At 35.9% G+C, this 24,848-nt stretch overlaps 1 protein-coding gene across 1 annotated transcript in view; it reads left to right on the forward strand.

Moving 5' to 3' along the window:
• The window catches only part of BRMS1L (BRMS1 like transcriptional repressor), a 39,998-nt gene that overhangs the window by 10,307 nt on the left and 4,843 nt on the right, over positions 1-24,848 (forward strand). The window contains exons 5-9 of the mRNA XM_061159183.1: positions 19,430-19,526; positions 20,569-20,652; positions 21,343-21,407; positions 22,100-22,139; positions 24,047-24,173. Coding sequence (XP_061015166.1) covers positions 19,430-19,526; positions 20,569-20,652; positions 21,343-21,407; positions 22,100-22,139; positions 24,047-24,173 — 413 coding nt within the window. The remainder of the gene's footprint in view (positions 1-19,429; positions 19,527-20,568; positions 20,653-21,342; positions 21,408-22,099; positions 22,140-24,046; positions 24,174-24,848) is intronic.

A 24,848-nucleotide genomic window follows, 5' to 3' on the forward strand; every position in this document is an offset into this window, starting at 1 on the left:
TTTCCTCATTAACTATAGAGATTCTTCATATATTCTGGATACAAATGCACTGCTGGTTATAAGCTTTGCAAATATTTTTACCCAGGCAGTGGGGTATCTTATTCACTCTTTTTGATGACCTTTTAAACAAAATTTCACATTTTAATGTGGTTGAATTTATCATCTTTCCTTTATAATACTGTATATGTTTCTTGTGTGTTCCCCACTTTGATTAAAACGATATGTTTTCTTTTAAAATTTGAAATTTTGCTTTTTGTTGCTAAACTACGTTTATTTCATTTTTGTGTATGATTAAAGTATGGATCTAATTTTACTTCTTTGCTTATGGATAGGTAATCTCACTGCTTAATACATACTTCATTGTTTCCCCACTAATCAGCAATTCCATCTCTTTTTTATACCAAATATCCACATATGTGCTGGCTTGTTTTTAGTGTTTTTTCCATCTGTTCCAGTGGTCTCTTTGGCTCCCCTTGCACCAGTATCACAATTTCTCTTTTTACAGCTTTCATTCTAATAAGTTGATGACTCAATAGCCTAATAATTTTACCTTGCTCTTTTTCTTCTTACAGTTGCTATTATTATTAATTTTATTTGTTGTTTAGTAACAGCTTTTTAAAAATTACCTTTTTTACTTTTTATTTTCTGCTGCTGCCTAGAAAAGTGAGCTTTATATATTGAAGAGTTTATATGAGTGAGTTTATATATTGATACTATATCCAACCATGTTACCCTTTCTTAATTTAGAGTGTAAATAATATAAATAAATCATCATATAAATAATAATGTGATTTGTGAATAATGCTGCAGTGAAAGTGATGTATGTATTCTTGGCACCCTTGGTGAAGTTCAGTTGACCATACATTCATGGGTTTATTTTCAAGGCTCTCTATTTCTGTTCCATTGCTCTAAGTTTTATTCTGTTACCATATTGTTATAATTACTGTAGTTTTATAATATGTTTTAAAATTAGGAAATGTGAGGCCTCCTCACATTTGTTCTTCTTTCTCAAAATTGTTTTGGCTACTTGGGATCCTTTGTATTTCCATATGAATTTTAGGATTGTTTTTTCTATTGCTGTTAAAAAGTCATTGGAATTTTGATAGCGGTTACATTGATTTTTTAAATTGCTTTGGGTAGTATGGACATTTTAACAATAATAAGTCTTCCAATCCATGAACGTGGGCTCTCTTTCCACTTATTTGTATTTTCCTTAATTTCTTTCATCAGTGTCTTATATTGTCAGTATACAAGCCTTTCACTTTAGTGTATTCCTAAGTATTTTATTATTTTAGATACTCTTGTAAATGAGATTTTTAATTTCCCATATCTCCTTAATTCTATCAGTTTTTGCTTTATATATGTGTATATACATATATATATATATATATATAGAGAGAGAGAGAGAATCTGTATTAGCACACACATATTAAAATTTTTGTATTTTTAATGAGTGTAACATTTTATCCTTTTTTTATACCCTTCTATCTCTGTAACAGTGATTTTTGCCTTAAAGTCTATTTTGTCTTGACAGTTAAAGCAGGTACCCAGGTTTATTTGGCTTGGCATCTGCCTAATAAAAGGTTTTTTCATTCTTTATTTTTTTCCTCTCAACTTTTTTCTGGCCTTGTATTTTAGTGTATTACTTATAAATAACATATACCTTGATTTAAAATAAAACTATTCAACAATTTTTGTCTTTTAACTGATAAATTTAGTCCAATTATTTTGATATTTAAGTCCAGCCTATTCTGTGTTTTTAATTTGTTCTGCTTTATCCTTTTTTAAAATTCTCTTCTGACCTTTTTTTGGTAAGTGTGTGTGATTTATTGAGTTTTAAAATTACATCAGAAATGTATGTCCTCTATTTCTATTTTAATTGATTACCTCCACACTTTCCATTTCTATATTTTAAAGATTATCTTAAATTTTCAGTATGCATACCTCCATTAGTAGAATCTAAATACCAATCAATAGCTCTGTTCTTCTCGATAGAATTCCTGTATAAAGGACCTTAGAACTCTTAACTGCAGTTACTCCCTCCCAAATTGCAAGTTATAGTTGTTCACAATTTCTTACATTTCATACTTTAGATGAGACATTACTTTGATCTCATAGATTTAGTTCTGTTTAAGTTTATCCATATTTTATTAATACTAGTTACTTGTTAACTGTTTTTTAATTATTAAATTAATTAATTTATCTGTATCAGATCTTAGCTGTGGCATGTGGAATCTTCACTGCTGCGTGAGGGATCTTTCTCTGTGGTACATGAGCACTAGAGGGCATAGGATCAGTAGTTGCCACATGCAGGCTTAGTTGCCTGGAGGCACATGGGATCTTAGTTCCCCAACCAGGGATCGAACCCACATCCCCTGCATTGGAAGGTGGATTCTTAACCATTGGACCACCAGTGCAGCCTCTTGTTCATTGTTTTTTAGCTGCAACCCTTCCCTGCAGGTTTATGTTTTGCTTTTTGAAGAATATCCTAGGCATTCTTTCCCTGCAAGTCTTTTATTTCAGTTTTTATTTGTTCAAAAATAGCTTTATTTGTAAACATTGTGGAATAACAGTTTAGGGGGTTATAACATTCTAGGATGACAATTATTTCCTGTTAATATTTTTAGGATCTTGCTTTCCACAGTCGGTGCTAGATGCCTACAGTCATTTGTAGATAATTTTTTCCCTTCCCCTTACTGGCTGTAAAAACTCTTCCATTTGTTGTTCTTCAGTTTCTATACTGTGTGTCTCCACAGGATTATTTTTCTCTCCTGACTTGGATTTGCTGTGACTTCTGCATCGCAGAATTTGTTTTCCATTAATTCTGTTTTATGTTTTTTTGTTTGTTTGTTTTTTTGGCTGTGAGGTGTGTGGGATCTTAGCTCCCTGACCAGGGATCAAACCTGCACTGCCTGCATTGCAAGGTGAAGTCTTAACCACTTGGACTGGCAGGGAAGTCCCTCCATTAATTGAAATGGAAATTCCAATTAATTCCATTAATTCCATTTCAATTAAATCCAAAAAATGTGAAGATTTCTCAGCTGTTAACTTTTCTGGTATTACCTCTCTTCCATTGTCTTTACTTCCATCTTCTGGAACTTTAATAAGTCATATGTAAGTCCTCATTCTGTCTTTCATACTGCTTAACAGTGAATTCATATTTTTATTCAGTAAGTCATTATCAGACATTCTTCAGAGCCTAATTCTGCTGTTTCTTATTTCTGCCAAACCTCACAGTTTGTTTCCTTATTTCATGATTCTGGAGGCTTTATTGGTAGGAATTCTGTGAGCCTTGGACAGAAGACGTGGCTCTTGAGATTGTGTGTATGTGTGTGCGTGCATATGCTCAGTCATGTCTGACTGTTTGCAACCCTGTGGACTGTAGCCCGCCAGGCTACTCTGTCCATGGAATTCTCCAGGCAAGAATACTGGAGTGGGTTGCCATTTCCTCCTCCAGGGGAATCTTCCCAACCCAGGGATCAAACCCTGTCTCTTGCGTCTCCTGCATTGGCAGGCAGGTTCTTTACCACAGTGCCACCTGGGAAGCCCCCTTCAAATAGTATCTGCTGTTTTTTCTGCTGAGTTGTTTTAGCCAGGTATCCTCATCTGCCACCAGCACATGACTGCTTTAGTTTTTTGGCTTGGGATTTTCTGTGTTTAAATCTCAGATATGTAGAAGTCAGACCTGAGATGATACATGTTTAGGGAAAACTTTTTTCTCCACTTATGCTCTATGCTGAGAGATTTCCCTCAGGTGGATCGTTTAAGTCAGCCTTTTCATAAAATGTAGTAACCCTTCAGAACCATGCAGGGATCTCAGTTACCTCCAAGATCTTTCTCTTTTAACCAAACAGCCACTAAAAACCATGCCTCCTCTGTTCAGTAACCAGCAAATACCCTCAAGGAAACCACAGTTTCAGTATCAGGTTAGCATGCTGGTTTCTAGCTCCTTGTTTATGTTTGATCCTTGGGGATATCTCTTATTTTCTTGAGAGATTAGCTATGTCTTTAAAAAGATATTTTGTGGTATTCTATCTAGAATGTCTAGATGTGTTGGGAGTTTTATTTAGTTTTGTTTTTTGTGAATATATAGTGTTCTACATTGCCATAACTAAAAGTCAACAAAATACATTTAAGTAATGTTTTTTACTTAGGCAATTGTATTGATATTCTTTCTCTTCCATCATTTTTCAGCTTTGAAAGTCCTCGCTTCTTCATAGAGATGCTGAATATTTACCTCAGTTTCTTCTGGTTTAGTTATGGTTTGATGTTTTAAATGTTTAATATATAATTACTATTATAATTAATCTGTTTAATTATATAGTTAATCTGAAAATACTCACCAGTAGTTAAGGGCATTTTAGATAGGAAATAGAAGGTGAATAGGAACTTTAAATATTTAGTGTTATGTGTTTTACATTCACTCTCATTTTAATCCTTACAACAATTTTATAGAATAGGAATTGTCTTGATTGTTATGAATAGGTTAACAAAGACTCAGAGAGGTTAAGTAATTTGCTTGGGAGTCACACAGTTAATAAGCAGCAGAACAAGGATTGAAATCCTTTGTTTGATTTTTCTAGTTATTTATGTAGTTTAGTGTTAAATCTGAACTTTGTTATACTGGGCTTTGTATCTGCTTATTCCTTAGTTCTTCATTTGACTCACATATTAATAATGGAAATAACCTGAGGGGCAAGGGAAGTGGGAAGAAGGAAGGCATACTGCCAGTTGTCAGAGTGAAAGTTTGATTAGCAGCAGATAGAAAAGAAGGGCCAGGACCAGAGACTAGACAGGTTCACGCAGGTTTGCACATAGAGAGTATACAGAGGCAATCAAGGCAGCAGATGGTTTGTGTCAAATTAAGGAAGAAAATCATATTTATAGAATACTATAAAGTGCCTCACACACTAAGATGGGTAGAGATGCTTTATTTAGGTTATCTCATTTAAGCCTCCCCATAGAGCTGGAAATGAGTTTTAAGATGTGATGGCAGGTGGTAGCGAGGTTTCAACCAGGCCCTTAGGGTTCAGGGTTAGCATTCCTATTTTTAAAAATTGGTGAGAGCTCTTCAGAGCTCTGATTTTTTTTGGCTTTCAATTCATTTGATTATTTTTTTTTCTGATTATAACATTAGTAAGTGTTTGATGAGAAAACTTGAGAAATAAGTCTAAAGAAGAGAATAAAAGTAACTGTAATCTACTAAGCAGAAGTAATCACTGTTAATAAGTGTGCATGCATGCTCAGTCACTCAGTTATATCCAACCTTTTGTCACTCCATGAACTGTAGCCCACCAACTTCCTCTGTCCATGGGATTTCCCAGGCAATAATACTGGAGTGTGTTGTCATTTCCTTCTTCATGGGATCTTCCCAACCCAGGGATTAAACCTGAAGCTCCTGCATGCAGGCAGATTCTTTATCACTGAGCCACCCGGGAAGCCCTAAGTGTGCATATGTTTGTATAATTGTTTTTCACATAGCTGGTGTGACTCTGTGTATACTATTTGTATCCTAACTTTTTTATAAGCAGCATTTCATAAGCATATCCTTATTGTTCTAAATACTTTTTTTTTTAAAGGGTCATTTTGTGTTTTATTGTTTATTTTTAAAAATTAGATGGTTCTTTTAAGGCACAAGCCTGCCATCTTCTTGATCAGCTGGCCCCCCAAAAAAGCCTCTTTCTGGCCTCAGCCCCTTGTCTCTTAGATTCATTGGCCTGTTATGCAGTGAGCAGATCAAGCTTGGACTCAGTATCAATTTGGCTTAGCTAGCCAGGAGCCTGCTGCTCGTGGCTAGCTGATCCTGATCAAGGAATATTGGGACAAGACCCTAGCAGCTGCTGGGACCATTTGTCCTGAGGTTCTTTCCTTCAAGATTCCCTACAGTGACCTGGCTGCCCTCAGTGCTTGGCAGTTGAGAAAAGGAACAGACAAACTTCTACTAGTTGACAGACTCAGATTTTGTTTGTAGGGATTCATTAATGACAAACCCAGCCCTGCATGAGATAGGTCTATAATCTCTTCAGAAACTCGACATCTTTCAACTCAGTTCAAAACTGAGTGAACATTCAGGAAACCACTGGCTCATTCACTGCTCTGATGAGGTCTCAGCTTTGGAACCCAGAACAATACAGAGTTATTCACTTAAAGCTCAGAAAGGGATGCAGAATAGTATGTGCAAGATCAAGCCACGCTCCTTAGCACTTTAAGAGATCAAGCCATGAGCCTTTGGAGTGGGAGCACTGCCTCTAAGACCCTATGCTACCAGAGAACTAACCTTCAGTTCAGTTGCTCAGTTGTGTCCAACTCTTTGTGACCCCATGAATAGCAGCACGCCAGGGTAACCTTAGGTGGTATCAAATAGTGAGAACTCACACAAAGGAAACCTCTGGAATACAAGACCCTGCATCACCCAACCACCAGGAGCACCCTGTGCAGAATGCCTCATCTAAACAACAAACAAAACAAAAATATAAACCAAATCATCAGTAGACAGGAGTACCACCTCATCCAGCCTTGCCCATCCGAGGAAAAGCAAGCAAACACATAGCACAAATCTCACCTTATATGAAGCTTACACAAACCACTGGGACCAAACTTAGGTGGGCAGAAACCAAAGGGAAGGAAGAATTCAACCTGGAAGCCTGGAAAAAGAAGAACCAACCCCCCCCCCCCCCCAAAAATTAGTAGAAGCAAAGAAATCATAAAGATCCAAGCAGAAATAAATGAAAAAGAAATGAAAGAAACAGTGGGGAAGATTAATAAAACTAAAAGGTGGTTCTTTGAGAAGATAAACAAAATTGACAAACCTTTAGCCAGACTCATCAAGAAAAAAAAAAGAGAAGAATCAAATCAACAAAATTAGAAATGAAAAAGGAGACATTACAACAAACAGTACAGAAATAAGAGACTATTATGAGCAACTATATGACAATAAAAGGGATAACCTGGAACAAATGGACAGATTCTTTAAAAAGTTCAATTTTCCAAGACTGAACGAGAAAGAAATTATGAACAACCCAATTACAAGCACTGAAATTGAAGCTGTGATCAAAAATCTCCCAAAGAACAAAAGCCCAGGACCAGAAGCCTTCATGGGAGAATTCTGTCAAACATTTAGAGAAGAACTAATGCCTATCCTTCTAAAACTCTTTCAAAAAATTGCAGAGGAAAGAACACTTCCAAACTCATTCTACAAGGCCACCATCACCCTGATACCAAAACCAGACAAAGACAACACAATAAAAAGAAAACTACCAGCCAATATCACTGATGAACATAGATGCAAAAATCCTCAAAAAGTTTTAGCAAACAGAATTTAGTAACACATCAAAAAGCTCATACACCATGATCAAACTGGGTTTATTCCAGGGATGCAAGGATTCTTCAATATATGAAAATCAGTCAGTGTGATACACCATATTAACAAATTGAAAGAATAAAAACCATATGATAATCTCAATAGATGCAGAAAAAGCCTTTGACAAAACCCAGCACCCACTTATGATTAAAACTCTTCAAAAAGTGGGCATGGGAGGAACCTACCTCAACATAGTAAAAGCCTTATATGGTAAGCCTACAGCAAACATTATTCTGAATGGTGAAAAACTGAAAGCATTCCGCCTGAGATCAGGAACAAGACAAGGGTGTCCACTTTCACCACTGTTATTGAACATAGTTCTGGAAGTCCTAGCTACAACAATCAGATAAGAAAAAGAAATAAAAGGAATCCAGATCAGAAAAGAAGTAAACCTCTCACTGTTTGCAGATGACATGGTACTGTACATAGGAAACCCTTAAGGTAGTATCAGAAAATTACTAGAGCTAATCAGTGAATTCAGCAAAGTTGCAGGATACAAAATCAATATGCATTTTGACAATATTAATTCTTCCAATCCATGAACACGGTATATTTCTCCATCTGTTTGTGTCCTCTTTGATTTCTTTCATCAGTGTTTTATAGTTTTCTATGTATAGGTCCTTTGTTTCTTTAGGTAGATACACTCCTAAGTATTTTATTCTTTTTGTTGCAATGGTGAATGGTATTGTTTCCTTAATTTCTCTGTCTGTTTTTTCATTGTTAGTATATAGGAATGCAAGGGATTTCTGTGTGTTAATTTTATATCCTGCAACTTTACTATATTCATTGATTAGCTCTAGTAATTTTCTGGTAGAGTCTTTAGGGTTTTCTATGTAGAGGATCATGTCATCTGCAAACAGTGAGAGTTTTATATCTTCTTTTCCTATCTGGATTCCTTTTACTTCTTTTTCTGCTCTGATTGCTGTGGCCAGAACTTCCAACACTATGTTGAATAGTAGTGGTGAGAGTGGGCACCCTTGTCTTGTTCCTGATTTCAGGGGAAATGCCTTCAATTTTTCACCATTGAGGGTGATGCTTGCTGTGGGTTTGTCATATATAGCTTTTATTATGTTGATAATGAAACTAGAACACTTTCTAACACCATACACAAAAATAAACTCAAAATGGATTAAAGATCTAAATGTAAGACCAGAAACTATAAAACTCCTAGAGGAGAACATAGGCAAAACACTCTCCGACATAAATCAAAGCAAGATCCTCTATGACCCACCTCCCAGAATATTGGAAATAAAAGCAAAACTAAACAAATGGGACCTAATGAAACTTAAAAGCTTTTGCACTACAAAGGAAACTATAAGTAAGGTGAAAAGACAGCCCTCAGATTGGGAGAAAATAATAGCAAATGAAGAAACAGACAAAGGATTAATCTCAAAAATATACAAGCAACTCCTGCAGCTCAATTCCAGAAAAATAAATGACCCAATCAAAAAATGGGCCAAAGAACTAAACAGACATTTCTCCAAAGAAGACATACAGATGGCTCACAAACACATGAAAAGATGCTCAACATCACTCATTATCAGAGAAATGCAAATCAAAACCACAATGAGGTACCATTACACGCCAGTCAGGATGGCTGCTATCCAAAAGTCTACAAGCAATAAATGCTGGAGAGGGTGTGGAGAAAAGGGAACCCTCTTACACTGTTGGTGGGAATGCAAACTAGTACAGCCGCTATGGAGAACAGTGTGGAGATTCCTTAAAAAACTGGAAATAGAACTGCCATATGACCCAGCAATCCCACTTCTGGGCATACACACTGAGGAAACCAGATCTGAAAGAGACACGTGCACCCCAATGTTCATCGCAGCACTGTTTATAATAGCCAGGACATGGAAGCAACCTAGATGCCCATCAGCAGATGAATGGATAAGGAAGCTGTGGTACGTATACACCATGGAATATTACTCAGCCATTAAAAAGAATTCATTTGAACCAGTCCTAATGAGATGGATGAAGCTGGAGCCCCTTATACAGAGTGAAGTAAGCCAGAAAGATAAAGAACATTACAGCATACTGACACATGTATATGGAATTTAGAAAGGTGATAACGATAACCCTATATGCAGAACAGAAAAAGAGACACAGAAATACAGAACAGACTTTTGAACTTTGTGGGAGAATGTGAGGGTGGGATATTTCAAAAGAACAGCATGTATACTATCTATGGTGAAACAGATCACCAGCCCAGGTGGGATGCACGAGACAAGTGCTCCGGCCTGGTGCACTGGGAAGACCCAGAGGAATCGGGTGGAGAGGGAGGTGGGAGGGGGGATCGGGATGGGGAATACATGTAAATCCATGGCTGATTCATATCAATGTATGACAAAACCCACTGGAAAAAAATAATAATAATAATAAAAAAATATATATATATATATAAAAAAAAAAACAAAATCAATATGCAGAAATCACTTTCATTTCTATATACTAACAAAAAATCAGAGAAATTAAGGAATCAATCCCATTCACCATTGCAACAAAAGGAATTAAATATCTAGGAATAAACTTAACCTAAAGAGACAAAAGAACTGTACACAGAAAATTATAAGACACTAATGAAGGAAATCAAAGATGACATAAAAAGCTGGAGAGATATTCCATGTTCCTGGGTAGGAAGAATCAATATTATGAAAATGACTATACTACCAAATGCAATCTACAGATTCAATGTGATCCCTATCAAATTACCAGTAGCATTTTTTCACAGAACTAGAACAAAAAATTTCACAATTCATATGGAAACAGAATGGACCCTCAATAGCCAAAGCAGTCTTGAGAAAGAAGAATGGAGCTGGAGAAATCAACCTTCCTAACTTCAGATTATACTACAAAGCTCCAGTCATCAAGATAGTGTGTTACTGGTATAAAAACTGAAATATAGACCAATGGAACAAGATAGAAAGCCCAGAAAGAAACCCAGGCACCTGTGGGTACCTTACTTTTGACAAAGGAGGCAAGAATACACAATGGGGCAAAGACAGCCTCTTCGATAAATGGTGCTGGGAAAACCAGAGAGCTGCATGCAAAAGAGTGAAATTAGAACACTTCCTAACACCATACACAAAGATAAACTCAAAATGATTAAAGAGCTAAATGTAAGACAAGAAACTATAAAACTTTAGAGGAAAACATAGGCAGAACACTCGATGACATAAAAGCAAGATCCTCTATGACCCACCTCCTAGAGTAATGGAAATAAAAACAAAAGTAAATAAGTGGGACCTAACTAAACTTAAAAGCTTTTGCACAGCAAAGGAGACTGTAAGCAAAGTGAAAAGACAACCCTCAGAATGGGAGAAAATAATAGCAAATGAAACAACTGACAAAGATTAATTTCCAAAATATACAAGCAGCTCATACAACTCAATGCCGGAAAAACACAGCCTAGTCAAAAAGTGGGAAAAAGGCCTAAACAGTCATTTCTCCAAAGAAAACATGCAGACAGCTAACAAACATATGAAAAGATGCTCAACATCGCTCATTATTAGAGAAATGCAAATCAAAACTACAATGAGGTCCTGTTTCACACGGGTCAGAATGGCCCTCCATCAAAAAGGCTACAAACAATAAATTCTGGAGAGGGTGTGGAGAAAAGGGAACGCTTTTGCACTGTTGGTGGGAATGTAAATTGATACAGCCACTATGGAAGACGGTATGGAGATTCCTTAAAAAACTAGGAATAAAACCAGAATAAAACCAACATATGACCCAGCAATCCCACTCCTAGGCATATCCAAAACTGAAATAGACACATATATTCCATTGTTTATAGCAGCACATTTATAATAGCTAGAACATGGAAGCAACCTAGATGTCCATTGACAGATGAATGGAAAAATAAGTTGTGGTACATATACACAATGGAATGTTACTCAGCCATGAAAAGGAACACCTGTGAGTCACTTCCGATGATGTGGATGAACCAAAAACCTATTATACAGAGTGCAGCGAGTCAGAGAGAGAAAGATAAATATCATATTCTAATGCACATATAGAATCTAGAAAAATGGTACTGAAGAATTTATTTACAGGGCAGCAGTGGAGAAACAGACATAGAGAATAGACTTATGGACATGGGGAGACGGGAGGAGAGGGTGAGATGTATGGAAAGAGTAACATGGAAATTTACATTACTATATGTAAAATAGGTAGCCAATGGGAAGTTCCTGTGTGGCTCAGGAAACTCAAACAGGGGCTCTGTATCAACCTAGAGGGGTGGGATGGGGAGGGAGATGGGAGGGAGGTTCAAAAGAGAGGGGATATATGTATACCTGTGGCTGTTTCATGTTGAGGTTTGACAGAAAACAACAAAATTCTGTAAAGCAATTATCCTTCAATAAAAAATTTTTTTCTTCTAGTTTTATGAAGATGTAATTGACATATAGCACTGTGTAAGTTTAAAGTGTGCATCATAGTGATTTAATTTACAAGCATCATGATATAAATTTAATGGGCATCCATCATCTCATATAGATACAAAATTAAAAGATAGAAAAATAAATTTTCCTTGTGATGAAAACTCTTAGGATTTACTCTTAACAACTTTAGTATACAACACACAGTGGTGTTAATTATATTAATCATGTTGTACTTGTTTATTTTATAACTGGAAGTTTGTACCTTTTGATGACCTTCAACCAGTTTCCCCCTCCCTAAATACTCTTAAAAATCTGCTTTTACTGGGTAATGTGTATACATATTTCTGAAAGCACAGGCTTATAATGCAAAACAGCAGTCTCCACTCCCATCTCTGTGTTCTACATGCAAGCAGCAATTGTCTATCTAAATCTTTTATCTACTGCTTCTGGAGTTTAGCCTCATTTCTAAATAATATCAGTTTTGGATAGTACCTTTTGAAAGCTGAGGATTCCATAATAGTTTCCCTCATCTCATTCTTCTAATATTGTTATGTCACAATTTTTGTTTTTGTTGTAACAATAATTATTTTTTACTGATCCCAGAGTTATGCTTTGCTCAAACTTCCCTTCTTGTACAACTATTTTTTTTTTTTTTGCCTTGGAATTAATTGCTTCTTTTATTGTTAGTTTTTTTTTTATTTATCAGTTCTCCCCAGAGACTCCAGCAGATTTATGAAAACCCGCAGTGCCATTTTCCACATGGTCAGATGTGTCAGGTAATCCATGAGACCCATTTCCTTCTGGAGTTCTCCATCCTGGGAGCAAGTCTTCCATCCCTAGACCCTGTTGCTTTCTGCTCCATCCTTCAGATACTTTCTATGCCAGCTGCTTCTCTGTCTTCATGGGTATCTCTTCACAAGTAAAGTAATTCCCTTTAACTTCTTTCCCTGCTATAGTCTTGTTTTCTTTTTTCAGTTTTGTTGAGTAGCTTCTTGGGAAAATGTGTATAGAAGTTAGTTTTTTGAGATTTCTTGTGTTGGTTATCTATTGCTTTATAATAAATTACTCCAAAATTTAGTCACTTGAAACAGTAATCAGCATTTTATTTTGCAGTCTCTATGGTCAGGAATTTGGGAGCATTAGCTGGGTGGTTCTGGCTCAGGGAATCACATGAAATTGCAGTGAAGAGGTCAGCCAGGGAAGCAGCTATTTGAAGGCTTGACTGGGACTGCAGGAACTGCTTCTACGGTGACTTAAAGACTGGCAGGTTGTTGCTGGTTGTTGGTTGGAAGCCTTATTCCCATAGGCCTCTCCACAGGCTGACTGAGGGCTCCCATGACCTTGTGACTAGCTTCTCCCAGAGTGAATGGTTCACAAGAGCAAGACAGAAGTGACAGTGTTTTTAATAACCTAGATTTCTTCCACATTCTGTTCATTACAGATGAGTCATTAAGTCCTGCTCACTTTCAAGGGGACTGGAATTAGGGTCTACCTTTTGAGGGAGGCATGTCAAAGATTTATTGGACATGTTTTAAAACCCTTAACATCTTTCATGTCTGGAACCATCTTTTAACTCACCTTTCAGAGTATGGAATTCTAGATGGTAAGTAATGATGTTTCCTCGGAATTTTGAAGGCAGTTTTCCATTGTTTTCTAGCTTCCAGTATTGCTTTGAGAAGCCTGTTATCATTGTGAATCCTGATCCCCTGTACATGACCTGTTTTCTTCCTGAATAGCTGTAAGATGTTTTCTTTATCCTTGATGCTATGGAACAGCAAAGTGATATGTGCGTCTCTTTTCGTTCATGTGAATACTCAGAGGAACATTTATATCAGGAAACATATCTTTTATTCTGAGAAGTTTCTTATATTGTTTCTTCTCCATTATTTTCTGTTTTCTCATTTTGGAACTCTTATTGGTTAATTGCTGAACCTCCAAGATTGATCTTTGAATTTTCTTATATTTCATATATATGTTATATTACTACATAGTATGTAAATCTTACATATTATATTTTTATTGTGCTTCCCTCCACCTCCTCCCTTCATTCTTATTTTATTCTTTTTAAGAGTATATTCAACTTTCTTTTCCAATCCTTCTACTAAATATTTTATTTCCATTCTGTATTTAATTTCCAGGAGCTCTTATGTCCTCTGATTACCCATGTTTTATATTTTTTCCAACTCCTATTCTTTTCTCATGGGTGTGATCTCATCCCTTTATGGGTATTAAATGCAGTTGTTTTGAACTTCTTTTCTGTATCTTGACTTGTTTTTGTTTCTTTATACTTCTTTTTTGTTCATTTGTCTCCGTGTCTTTCATTTTGATGCTTTTCACAAACAACTGGCCACCTTTGGCCATCATTCATATCTAGGAGTGAGTCAATAAAATCTGCCTGTGTGCAGAGCTTGTCAGCTGCTGAGCTCTAGGAGTTTTCTTCTCACTGGTGAGCCTTTCTCTCTTTGGGGCTTCCCATGTATTTTCCCCTCTCCAGACCTTCTTCATTTCTTTCTAGATTTGGAAGTATGACTCAGACTTTTCGAGTATTCCCCCCTCTCAAATTCTTTCTTTACAGAGTGCCTGCGTGTGTATAGTGTACATAATGCAGATCTTGGGGTTCTGTCTCAGTTTATTTATCATGTTCAGAGGTTATGGCATGGCATTGTGCTCTTTCCTTTGATAACTATAAGTGTAGTTTGTTGATTTATTTTGTACATGTTTTCTGTTTACGTCATTATGTCTTCGGGAAGAGAGAGTTTATGATCTGGACTCATTTGTAATTTTACTGTAGCAGTTTTCCCCTACTTTTTGAATTCTGAATGTTTGTTTATCTGCAGAGTAGTACAATAATTTCTGTAGCCAATTCTCTGTTATTGGATTTTACTTTGTTCCTGGTTTTATGCATTATAAGTATTGCTGTTGTGGGCATCCTTTTCCATGCAACATTGGCCAAGGTTGTTATTTCTTTAGGATGGAATCCTCAGCGTAATTACTAGATCAAAGGATATAGTCAGTGAAGTCCTTAAAACTTATTTGTAAGTTACTTTCTAAATTGTTGAGTTGGTTTGTATTCTCTGTATCAGTTGGCATTATTTATTTATTTTAAATTAATTATTTTTATTGGAGGCTAATTACTTTACAATATTGTGGTGGTTTTTGCCATACATTGACATGAATCAGCTACGGGTATACGTGTGTCCCCCATCCTGAACTGCCCCCCCCCCACCTCCCTCCCCACCCCATCCCTTTGGGTTGTCGCAGTGCACTGGCTTTGAGCACCCTGTCTCATGCATCAAACTTGGACTGGTGATCTATTCTACATATGGTAATATACATGTTTCAATGCTATTCTCGCAAATCATCCCACCCTCATCTTCTCCCACAGAGTCCAAAAGTCTGTTCTGTATATCTATGTCTCTTTCGCTGTTTTACATATAGGGTTGATGTTAACCATCTTTCTAAATTCCATATATATATCTGTTAATAAATACTGTATTGGTGTTTTTCTTTCTGACTTACTTCACTCTGTATAATTGGCTCCAGTTTCATCCACCTCATTGGAACTGATCAAATGCATTCGTCTTAATAGCTGAGTAATATTCTGCTGTGTATATGTACCACAGCTTTCTTATCCATTCATCTGCTGATGGGCATCTAGGTTGCTTCCATGTCCTGGCTATTGTAAACAGTGCTGCGATGAACATTGGGGTACATGTGTCTGTTTCAATTCTGGTGTCCTCAGTGTGTATGCCCCACAGTGGGATTGCTGGGTCATATGGCAGTTCTGTTTTCAGTTTTTTAAGGAATCTCCACACTGTTCTCCATAGTGGCTGTTCTAGTTTGCATTCCCACCGACAGTGTAAGAGGGTTCCCTTTTCTCCATACCCTCTCCAGCATTTATTGTTTGTAGAAATTTTGGTAGCAGCCATTCTGACTGGCATGAGATGGTACCTCATTGTGGTTTTGATTTGTATTTCTCTGATAATGAGTGATGTTGAGCATCTTTTCATGTGTTTGTTAGCCATCTGTATGTCTTCTTTGGAGAAATGTTTGTTTAGTTCTTTAACCTATTTTTTGATTGGGTCATTTATTTTTCTGGTAGGTGTTTATTATAATTGAAAAGAATAAAACAACTTTGCCAAAGTGAAGAATAATATTACATACTGCACATTTAATTTGCCCTTATATTTGTCTCTGTCTCTTCTTTTGGCTGTTTTTGGTAGTGAGTATGGACAGTATTTAGATTTTTCTTACTGATTTATCTATGCTTGTTTAATTTCGTCTGATGGTTTTAAGGCTTTGTCATGTTGCAGATATTTTTTATTGCTTTCTTCTTACCTTTGCTTGCTTTTTAATGTGTCTTTAATTTCTGTGTGCACAAATAGTTTTTTAAAACATAACTTGTTAAAAAAAAACATAACTTGTCCTTCAGATTTTTGGGCTTTGAAAAGCTTTCTTCATCCCAATATATTTCCTTTAAATTTCATTTTATAAATTTGTTTAGTCCATTAATTTTTTTGTATAACATAAGGCAAAGAACCTCATGTTATAGAATTTTTTCTCTGCATCAGTTCAGTTCAGTCACTCAGTCATGTCTGACTCTGTGACCGCATGCACTGCAGCATGCCAGGCTTCCCTGTCCATCACCAACTCCCAGTGCTTGCTCAAGCTCATGTTCATTGAGTCGGTGATGCCATCCAACCATCTCATCCTCTGTCGTCCCCTTCTCCTGCCTTCAATCTGTCCCAGCATCAGGGTCTTTTCCAATGAGTCAGCTCTTCGCATCGAGTGTCCAAAGTATTGGAGTTTCAGCTTCAACATCAGTCCTTCCAGTGAATATTCAGGACTGATTTCCTTTAGGATGGGCTGGTTGGATCTCCAAGGGACTCTCAAGAGTCTTCTCCAGCACCACAGTTCAGATGCATTAATTCTTCAGCTTTCTTTATGGTCCAGCTCTCATATCTATACATGACTACTGCAAAAACCATAGCTTTGACTGGATAGACCTTTGTCGTCAAAGTAATGTCTCTGCTTTTTAATAAGCCATCTAGGTTGGTCATAACTTTTCTTCCAAGGAGCGTCTTTTAATTTCATGGCTGCAGTCACCATCTACAGTGATTTTGGAGCCCCAAAAAGTAAAGTCTCTCACTGTTTCCATTGTTTCACCATCTATTTGCTATGAAATGATGGGGATGGATGCTATGATCTTAGTTTTCTGAATGTTGAGTTTTAAGCCAACTTGTTTTTCTCTGTACAGTTAAACTCATTTTTCTTTTGTCATTTACTATCATCTGGTTTTCAAATGATTTGAAAAGTCACCTTTTTGTAACATTTTCCACAACCGGAGTCTGTTTCTTGGCTTTTAAATCCTATTCTGCTTATCTTTTTATTTTAATGCAGCATACTTAAAAAAAAAAAAAAGACTGTAGCCTTATTAATATGTTTTGTTCTTTCTCTGGTAATGCTAGCCCTTGAAAATCTCCCAAGACGCTAGTTCAGGTTCAAAACTGTGAGATGCTTTAGTCAGGGAACTGCCAACAGGCAGTTGGTTCTGAACCAAGGCCAGAGGGAGACCAGTGCAAACATGGAACCTTGGAGCCACCTTCCTGGCACTTCCCAACATGGCTCTGATGAGAAGGAGCATGGTCTCAGCTGGTGAAAGGGGTCAGTGAGCAGGTTCACTACGTATACGTGTGAAGATTGGAGGGGGGTGGGATTTTGAAGCCAAATATGTAGTTATAATTAGTAATACTTTAAAAAAGCTAAATTACCCATTCAGTATAGAAGGCTCTAGAGGCACCAAAGCAAGGGAGTTTGAATGCCTCTTTCTTTTCTGGTTGGCTTTTTACTTGCTTCATTTATGACTTTCTTTTCTTCTCATGGGAGGCTGTTGAGGGGCTGGGGATAAGGGAGAGAAGAACAAAGAATAATGAGGATAGAGTCAAGACACTTCTATTTGTGTAATTTAAAGTATACCTATAATATTTTTTAGAGATGCCTTCAAAACTTCAAACATTTCAGTCCCACTGTACCTTTTTTTTTTTTAATTGTAAACAATGACTGGTAGGTTTATTTCAGAATTTCTGCTTGGCCTAGGGCAAATATATCGATGGAATACAAAGAATTTACCAGCTTAAAGTCCATATTCTTTTTTTTAATGGTAATTTTTACAAAAAATTTTTTCATTGAAATATTCTTGAAAGCAAAGTCTTTATCCCCTGCTTAGCTTTCAGAGTCCTCTTTGGTTGGAGAATCTAGTTCTATTCATAGCCATCACACAATCTTAACTGTGGTTGCACCCTGTTCTTGCTTCTTATCTGCTATGTAACAGTTCCCAATTCTTGTAGTACAATGTAAATAATGCTAAACTATTCAATAAAATTTTACCAAAAGCAGAGGAGTAAGTAAAAGGAAGTTAGCATAGAGAGTAACATGTAATGAGATAATTTTTCAAAGGAGATCTAGTTTTAGCCTTCTTTAGCTCTGCTTTCTCTCTACCTCCGGGATTGCTTCAAATTTACAGAAACCATCTTTTCTCTACCACTTGGGAGAACCGTCAAGCATATGTAGACTCTAAATTTCAATCCCCAAAAAAGAAGACTTCATGACTGACACTGGAAATGCTGAAAATGGGCATGACTTATGCCTTCCACAAGAAATCATAACTAACTGTATTCCAGTAGCTGCTATGAGACAGTCATATCTAGCCATATCCCAACAGGCTATTGTTTTTACTAGAGATATGCATGTGGTAGGTGGGTGGCAATCTGTCACAGCCTTTTAGATGATAAATCTATGCGATTTATCATATAAAATTATAGTGGGAAATGGCAACCCACTCTAGTATTCTTGCTTAGAAAATTCCATGAACAGAGGAGCCTGATGGACTACAGTCCATGGGGTCACATAGAGTTGGACACTACTGAGTGCACACACACACACACACACATACACACACATTATATTGATGCTCATCTTGTGGCTTTTAAAATAAAGGATACAGTATTTTGTAATAAAAAAAACAATGGGCTAGAACAAGTAGACCTGGATTCTAGTCTGATTTACTAGTAAATAGTCTTGTCTCTTAGCCAGTGGCTCAGTCTTTCTATAGTTTTGTTGAAAGATTGGGATATAATTAGCCTGTAGTTTTACAATTTTATCTTTAATTGAATTGTTTAAATAATTATAAAATTTATACTTGAATTTTTTCTCTTGATATATTAATCTCTTTTAATATGATTGACATATTAGTGAGGAATTGTTCTGATAGGAGAAAAAATAGTTTGTTTTACAATGATGCATTTTACAGGACAGGCTCTCCATTGTGCTGACAGGGGACCTGCCGGTATTTAAAAGGGGCTACAGGAGCTCACTATGAGTTTTTTATGAAGTAAATATTTGCCTCTTTATCACATGCAGATTTAGATGTTCTTTTTTTTTTTTTTTAAGATTTAGATGTTCTTAAACAATTTAATTGTGTATAGTTCACTGTATGCTTAGATTCTTTACTTTCTAGTCTTAGTTCATTCATATATTTGACATTTCATCATTAAAATTTTTAAGTTGAATTTCAACAAAAGCACCATATGTTAAAATACTTGAAGAGTGAGTTATTTGATACTGTTAGTTAAATATGGAACGATTCTTTTCTTCCTACTTACATGTGATCTGTTTTTTTTTATCCTAGAGTGAAAAGCTTTTGTTATATGATACAGTACAGAGTGAGCTGGAGGAGAAGATCAGAAGGCTTGAAGAGGACCGGCACAGCATCGATATTACCTCAGGTAAAGGGAAGGCTGTGACTCAGGTGTAAGTGACACTGAACCTCTGGTTTACTGAGGTGTCTCATCACATCTCGCCTCCTATACAAACGGTATATAAATCAGGTGTCCTAAAGAGAGGGCAAGGAGGAAGACTGCTAAAGAATTTGCTGTGATTGTGAGTGTTGCTTTAATTTGGCCTCATACTTCAGGAAGATGTAGAAAATGAAGCACATGAAAAGGAATGAAATAGAAGTGCGACAGAACAACAGGCATAAGAATAATGTACTGTAAGAATAGTTAAGAATATTACTACAACAGAAGAGTAGTTAGTATTGGAAGACAGCTACAGTATATATTCTTTCCTCTTAAGTCTTGAAAGATTGTCACGTGGAAGAAGGAATAGAAGCCTTTTCTCTTGGTCCTACACAAACCAGGACAAAAGGATGGGTATTATAAGGAGGCAGAGTTTTGTCTTAAAAAAGGGAAATATTTATTAACAATTAGATTAGGCCCAAGTGAAATTGGCTTTTTCAGGGAAAGGCTTTCTACACCTTGGAAGATTTCCTGGTTATCCTATAATTCTTGCATGTGTACTATGTTACTTGTTATGAATTCTGTTTCTCCAGTATGGAGTAGGCAGGCTCCTGTGCCACTGTTCCATTAGTTGGGTGACCATGGGTGACAGTTGTTTTAGCTTTTCTGAGTCAGTCTCTTCGTATGATTGAAGTAATGAAACTGTCTGCCTGAGAGGTAGCTTCGAAGATTAGTTGAGACCACTCATGTGATGAATATTTAAGTGCCTGACATTTATGTTCATCAATTACTAGGCATTAAGTGCCAAATTGAATTTTGCTCTAATGAAAGCAGAGGAAAATTCATGAATATATAGCTGCTCATGAAATTATATCTAGTCATATATATATATATATATATACAGTATATACCCATATTTATATCATATAAACATAGCCACCAATGCAGTTTTGCTACTATGAAATTATAGTCTTTTTTTCCCTTTGATCTCAAGAAGTCAGATAATACTTAATTTTTATTTACTTGCCAGAGCTGTGGAACGATGAGCTTCAGTCAAGAAAAAAGAGGAAGGATCCTTTCAGTCCTGACAAAAAGAAGCCAGTTGTTGTGTCAGATATCCTTTTTCAAATTTTCTGTTTTTTTTTAAATTTTTTGTTGTTGTTTTAATGTACTTTTTTGCACTGTGCATATCTTTGTAACTTTTATTAGTATACATTGTCTTTATTTGCATAATCCTGTAATAAGAAAACATGATTTTTAAAAATGATTGAAAGCAGAAGGGTATAGTTTAGATTAAGCGAGGTAGAGAGGATAAGAAATTTAGCCATGATCTCAACTTTGAAAATTAATATGGCTTTGTAGATCACAAGGGCTTTGAAATGAAGCAGCTGTTTATTATATAGCATGATTGGTTAATTCTCATGTGTACTTTTTAACATTTTTAATGTCTCTGAAACTGGTATGTCTTTAAATTAAATTAATGTATACATTCAATCTTGGCATTCCCTATGGTGCCCTCCGCTGGCTCCTACTTTCCCCTCACCCACCTCAAAATAGTGATTAGGTTGTTGGTGTATCTTAGTGTCAGAGACACCATAGGATTAAGAGAATATAGTTATAATATCTGAAGTACTAGAACATACTTATGCCGATACTAAGTTTTTTGAAAAACAGTTTGGAGTCAGAATTCAGCATGCTGAAGGTTTCTGTCTTAAGTCATTGTTCCAGTCTCTGAAAAACAGAAATTTGAAAGTGTAGTGTAAAATTGAAATTCTTACAGCTAAACTGACCTTGACTTTTTAACGTCCATATATAGTTTATATGTTACAAGATCTTGATATTCTTGAAGACTGGACAACAATAAGGAAGGTATGATTAAAGAGCAATGGAATTCAAGTATATTTTTTGTAGTCTACTTTTTAAGAGTCTATAATTTTTCACTAATATATGAAAATATTGTTGTAAATATGCTTTACTTTGCAACAGTCTCTCTAAGGCAGTCATTACTAATACAGATAACTGTGGATTGCAAGAGTATTTTAAGAGAGGCATGTTAGCAGTTTGATTGTATTTTTTCCTGTGATAACGTAATTAATAATTTATGCAAAAGTATGGAAAAGTGTTTAGGTTGCCCCAAAATAGTAATGAATTACCATTCTGTGCCTAGTTCTTAGCCTGGTACTGGCTCACAGAAGGCACTCAGATATATTTGTTGAATGAATGAAAGTGAGTGAATATTTGAACCTTTATTATACATTTTTGCATTTTGTCATTAAACATTGAAATGTTAGAAGATTTTCTGTGCTTGTTTGAAAGTGGAGACTTATTTTCCCATTAAAATTTTCCATTCTCAGAAGCTTCTCAGTTGAGAATTTGAGATTATATTAGGTATTGATAACATCTCTAGAAGAAATTTTATATTCCCATGGTTTTAGAAATTACCGATTTATTGAAGCAGATCATGTTTCACTGTGTTTGTTATTAAGCTTGTAAGTTAATGGATATCGAAATATACTTTGATTTTGAACTCAGACATCTTTCTTCTTTTTTTTTTAATTAAGGCAATGGCTACACTTGGTCCACATAGAGTGAAAACAGAACGTAAGTCATTTTGTCTGAGTTCAGAAATCTTCTCTTTGGAGACTTTTAAAGTCATCTACATAGTAAACCACTCCCCCATCACTGGTTTCATGTCATCAGTGAACACTATATGCAGAACTGTGAAAAATTCTTCTGGAGTCTTTGCCTCATGTAAAAGTTTCACAATTTCTAAATGGAATGTATTTCTTCTTTTAGTATTTCAACTGCATTACAATTGCTGATAATGGATCAGTAATCTTAAAAGTATTTATTTAGTGTTTTTTAATGGGCTCAATAATTCTATAGGGGAGGTGTCTGGAGTCCGTGGATGGCCTTCAGAGAGACTGTGAATAGGAATTGTGGAATTGTGGGCAAAATTACTTCTGTACCTATATTTTCTATGAGAGAGATTAGAATGCTTGCAGTGGGGTTCATCAAAAATCCAGAAATCACTGCCAAAGTAGTGACAGACATTATTGTCTAGAATAATTTCTCTGTTTCTACCTTCTTTCACTATATAGATTTGAGCCATGGATTCCTTTAAGTCTCACTACACTGTTGAATGCGTCTCCTCCCCAGCCCCTGTTATCTTTAGCATGTGTATTCTTTGTTTTCTTCATGGCACTTACCACAATTTGTAATTTTTTGATTGTTTACATGTTTACCTGTCTCCTGAGAGAATCGTAAGCTCCACAAAGGTCAGAAATCTGTCTGTTTCAGTCACAGTGCTCAGAAAACATTTGTTGAATGAATGAATGAGTGAATACTTACTGAAAACCTTTTACATACCAGGCACTTTTTGAGGTCAGTGAATGCAGTGGTGCAAGACTTGAATCTTCCTGGAACTTCCTTGAGGGAGGCAGAATGATAATGTATATGTAAATAGATAACTAACTAGATAATGACAAATTGTAATAATTGCTATGAAGGAAATATAAAGCTGTGAGGAAGATTAACGAGGAGTGGGTAGAGTGGTTGGGGAAGACCTTTCTGAGGTGGCGACATTTGAATGATGCAGAGGGGCGTATTTCATGGTGTGCTTTTGACAGTGTGCTTCCATAAAGAATTTTTTTTTTTCTGCATGAGTTTATCTGATGAATCTCAAACCATTTCTAGAATTTCAAAATGAAAATTCTACTGAGGGTATTTGCTTTTTAGAATCAAAGGCCTGGGAAATTCTTGGAATATATGTTAAACTTTGCTCTTTTGAAAGTGTCAGTTGAGACAATAAAGTGTCAGGTGAGACAATATGAAAAAATATAATTTTCAGTGGAATTACGATAACTTAGATTTTAAATCTTACTTAAAATTGGCACTAGTAAAGCAGAGTGCATTGTCTCTCCTCCTTACACTTGTCTAGTTATTGCTTTATTATATATTGTTTGTGTGTGTGTGTTAGTCATTCGGTTGTGTCCGACTCTTTGCAACCCCATGGACTGTAGCCCACCAGCCTCCTCTTTTCCATGGAATTTCTCCAGGCAAGAATACTGGGTTGCCATTCCCTTCTCCAGGGGATCTTCCCCTCCCAGGGATTGAACCTGAGTCTCCCGCTTTGCAGGCAGATTCTTTGCCGTCTGAGCCATCAGGGTTTTTCAGTGGAAATATGACAACTCAGATTTTAAATCTTACTTAAAACTGGCATTAATAATGAGTAATATATCTGCCCTCTTGCACTTGTCTAGTTAATTGATTTATTATATATTGTTTAGCTTTATTAAACAGCTCTATTAAAAACAGTGAATTATATAAAAAATGTAGGAAATGAAATTCTCTTTGTTTTTATTAGATGTAGGTTTGTTATCTAAAAAAATATTTTTAGTGTGTTTTCATATATATGCGTGGATTGGTATTAACGCTTAAGTGTTCTGCACTTTTGTTCTTCTGAGAATGTCTTATTAATATGATGGTTTTTGAACTGATCCCTTTAGCACCCGTGAAACTGGAAAAACACCTGCACAGTGCTAGATCCGAAGAGGGAAGGTTATACTATGATGGTGAATGGTATATACGTGGACAGACGATATGTATTGACAAAAAAGATGAATGTCCTACAAGGTAAAAAGCCTTTATTGTTTCAATGCTGCTTAGTATTAGAGTATACTGCGTTGTTGTCGGTAAATTTTTGCTGCTTGTGTAGTACATTCATAATACATTAATATTTGCCTATGGATTTCTTTCTTCTTGTGATGTATGATTTGATTAGCATGTTTGAACACCAGTGTTAATGTTATACACTAGAGTTACATATTAAGTTCATGGACACAAGCATTAACATAAGTGGAAAGATTAGAATTATTTAGCCAGGTAAGAAATCCCATTTGTTAATTCTTACAGTAGATGACTTGTTAATGATTCTCGTGTTATGACCTTTAAACCAGACTACTATAAATTTGACAGTGTGCTTCCACTGTGTGGCTCTTAATTCTTAACTTTTGGGGGAATATTTTAGTATTTTCTATTAAAAAAATCGCGTCAATTAGAATGGGAAAGGAATTGAAAATTAATGAAAATTTAGAGTGATGGTAATTAAAGTATAACTTGCAAACTGAAAATTGCCTTTTAAAAGATTCAACCTGTCTGGGCTTAAATAAAGTTTGTATAATTATTTATAGAGCCTTCTAAGTTTTCTCTGATGTGACCTTTGGAAAATATTAATGTGCCTAACTTCTTTAGTTCCTTTAGTAGTTTATTATTTAATCCTCAGAGGTTTTTTTGTCCTCTACAATAAGA

The sequence above is a fragment of the Dama dama genome, chromosome 13, assembly GCF_033118175.1.
Source record: "Dama dama isolate Ldn47 chromosome 13, ASM3311817v1, whole genome shotgun sequence".
Lineage (NCBI taxonomy): Eukaryota > Metazoa > Chordata > Mammalia > Artiodactyla > Cervidae > Dama > Dama dama.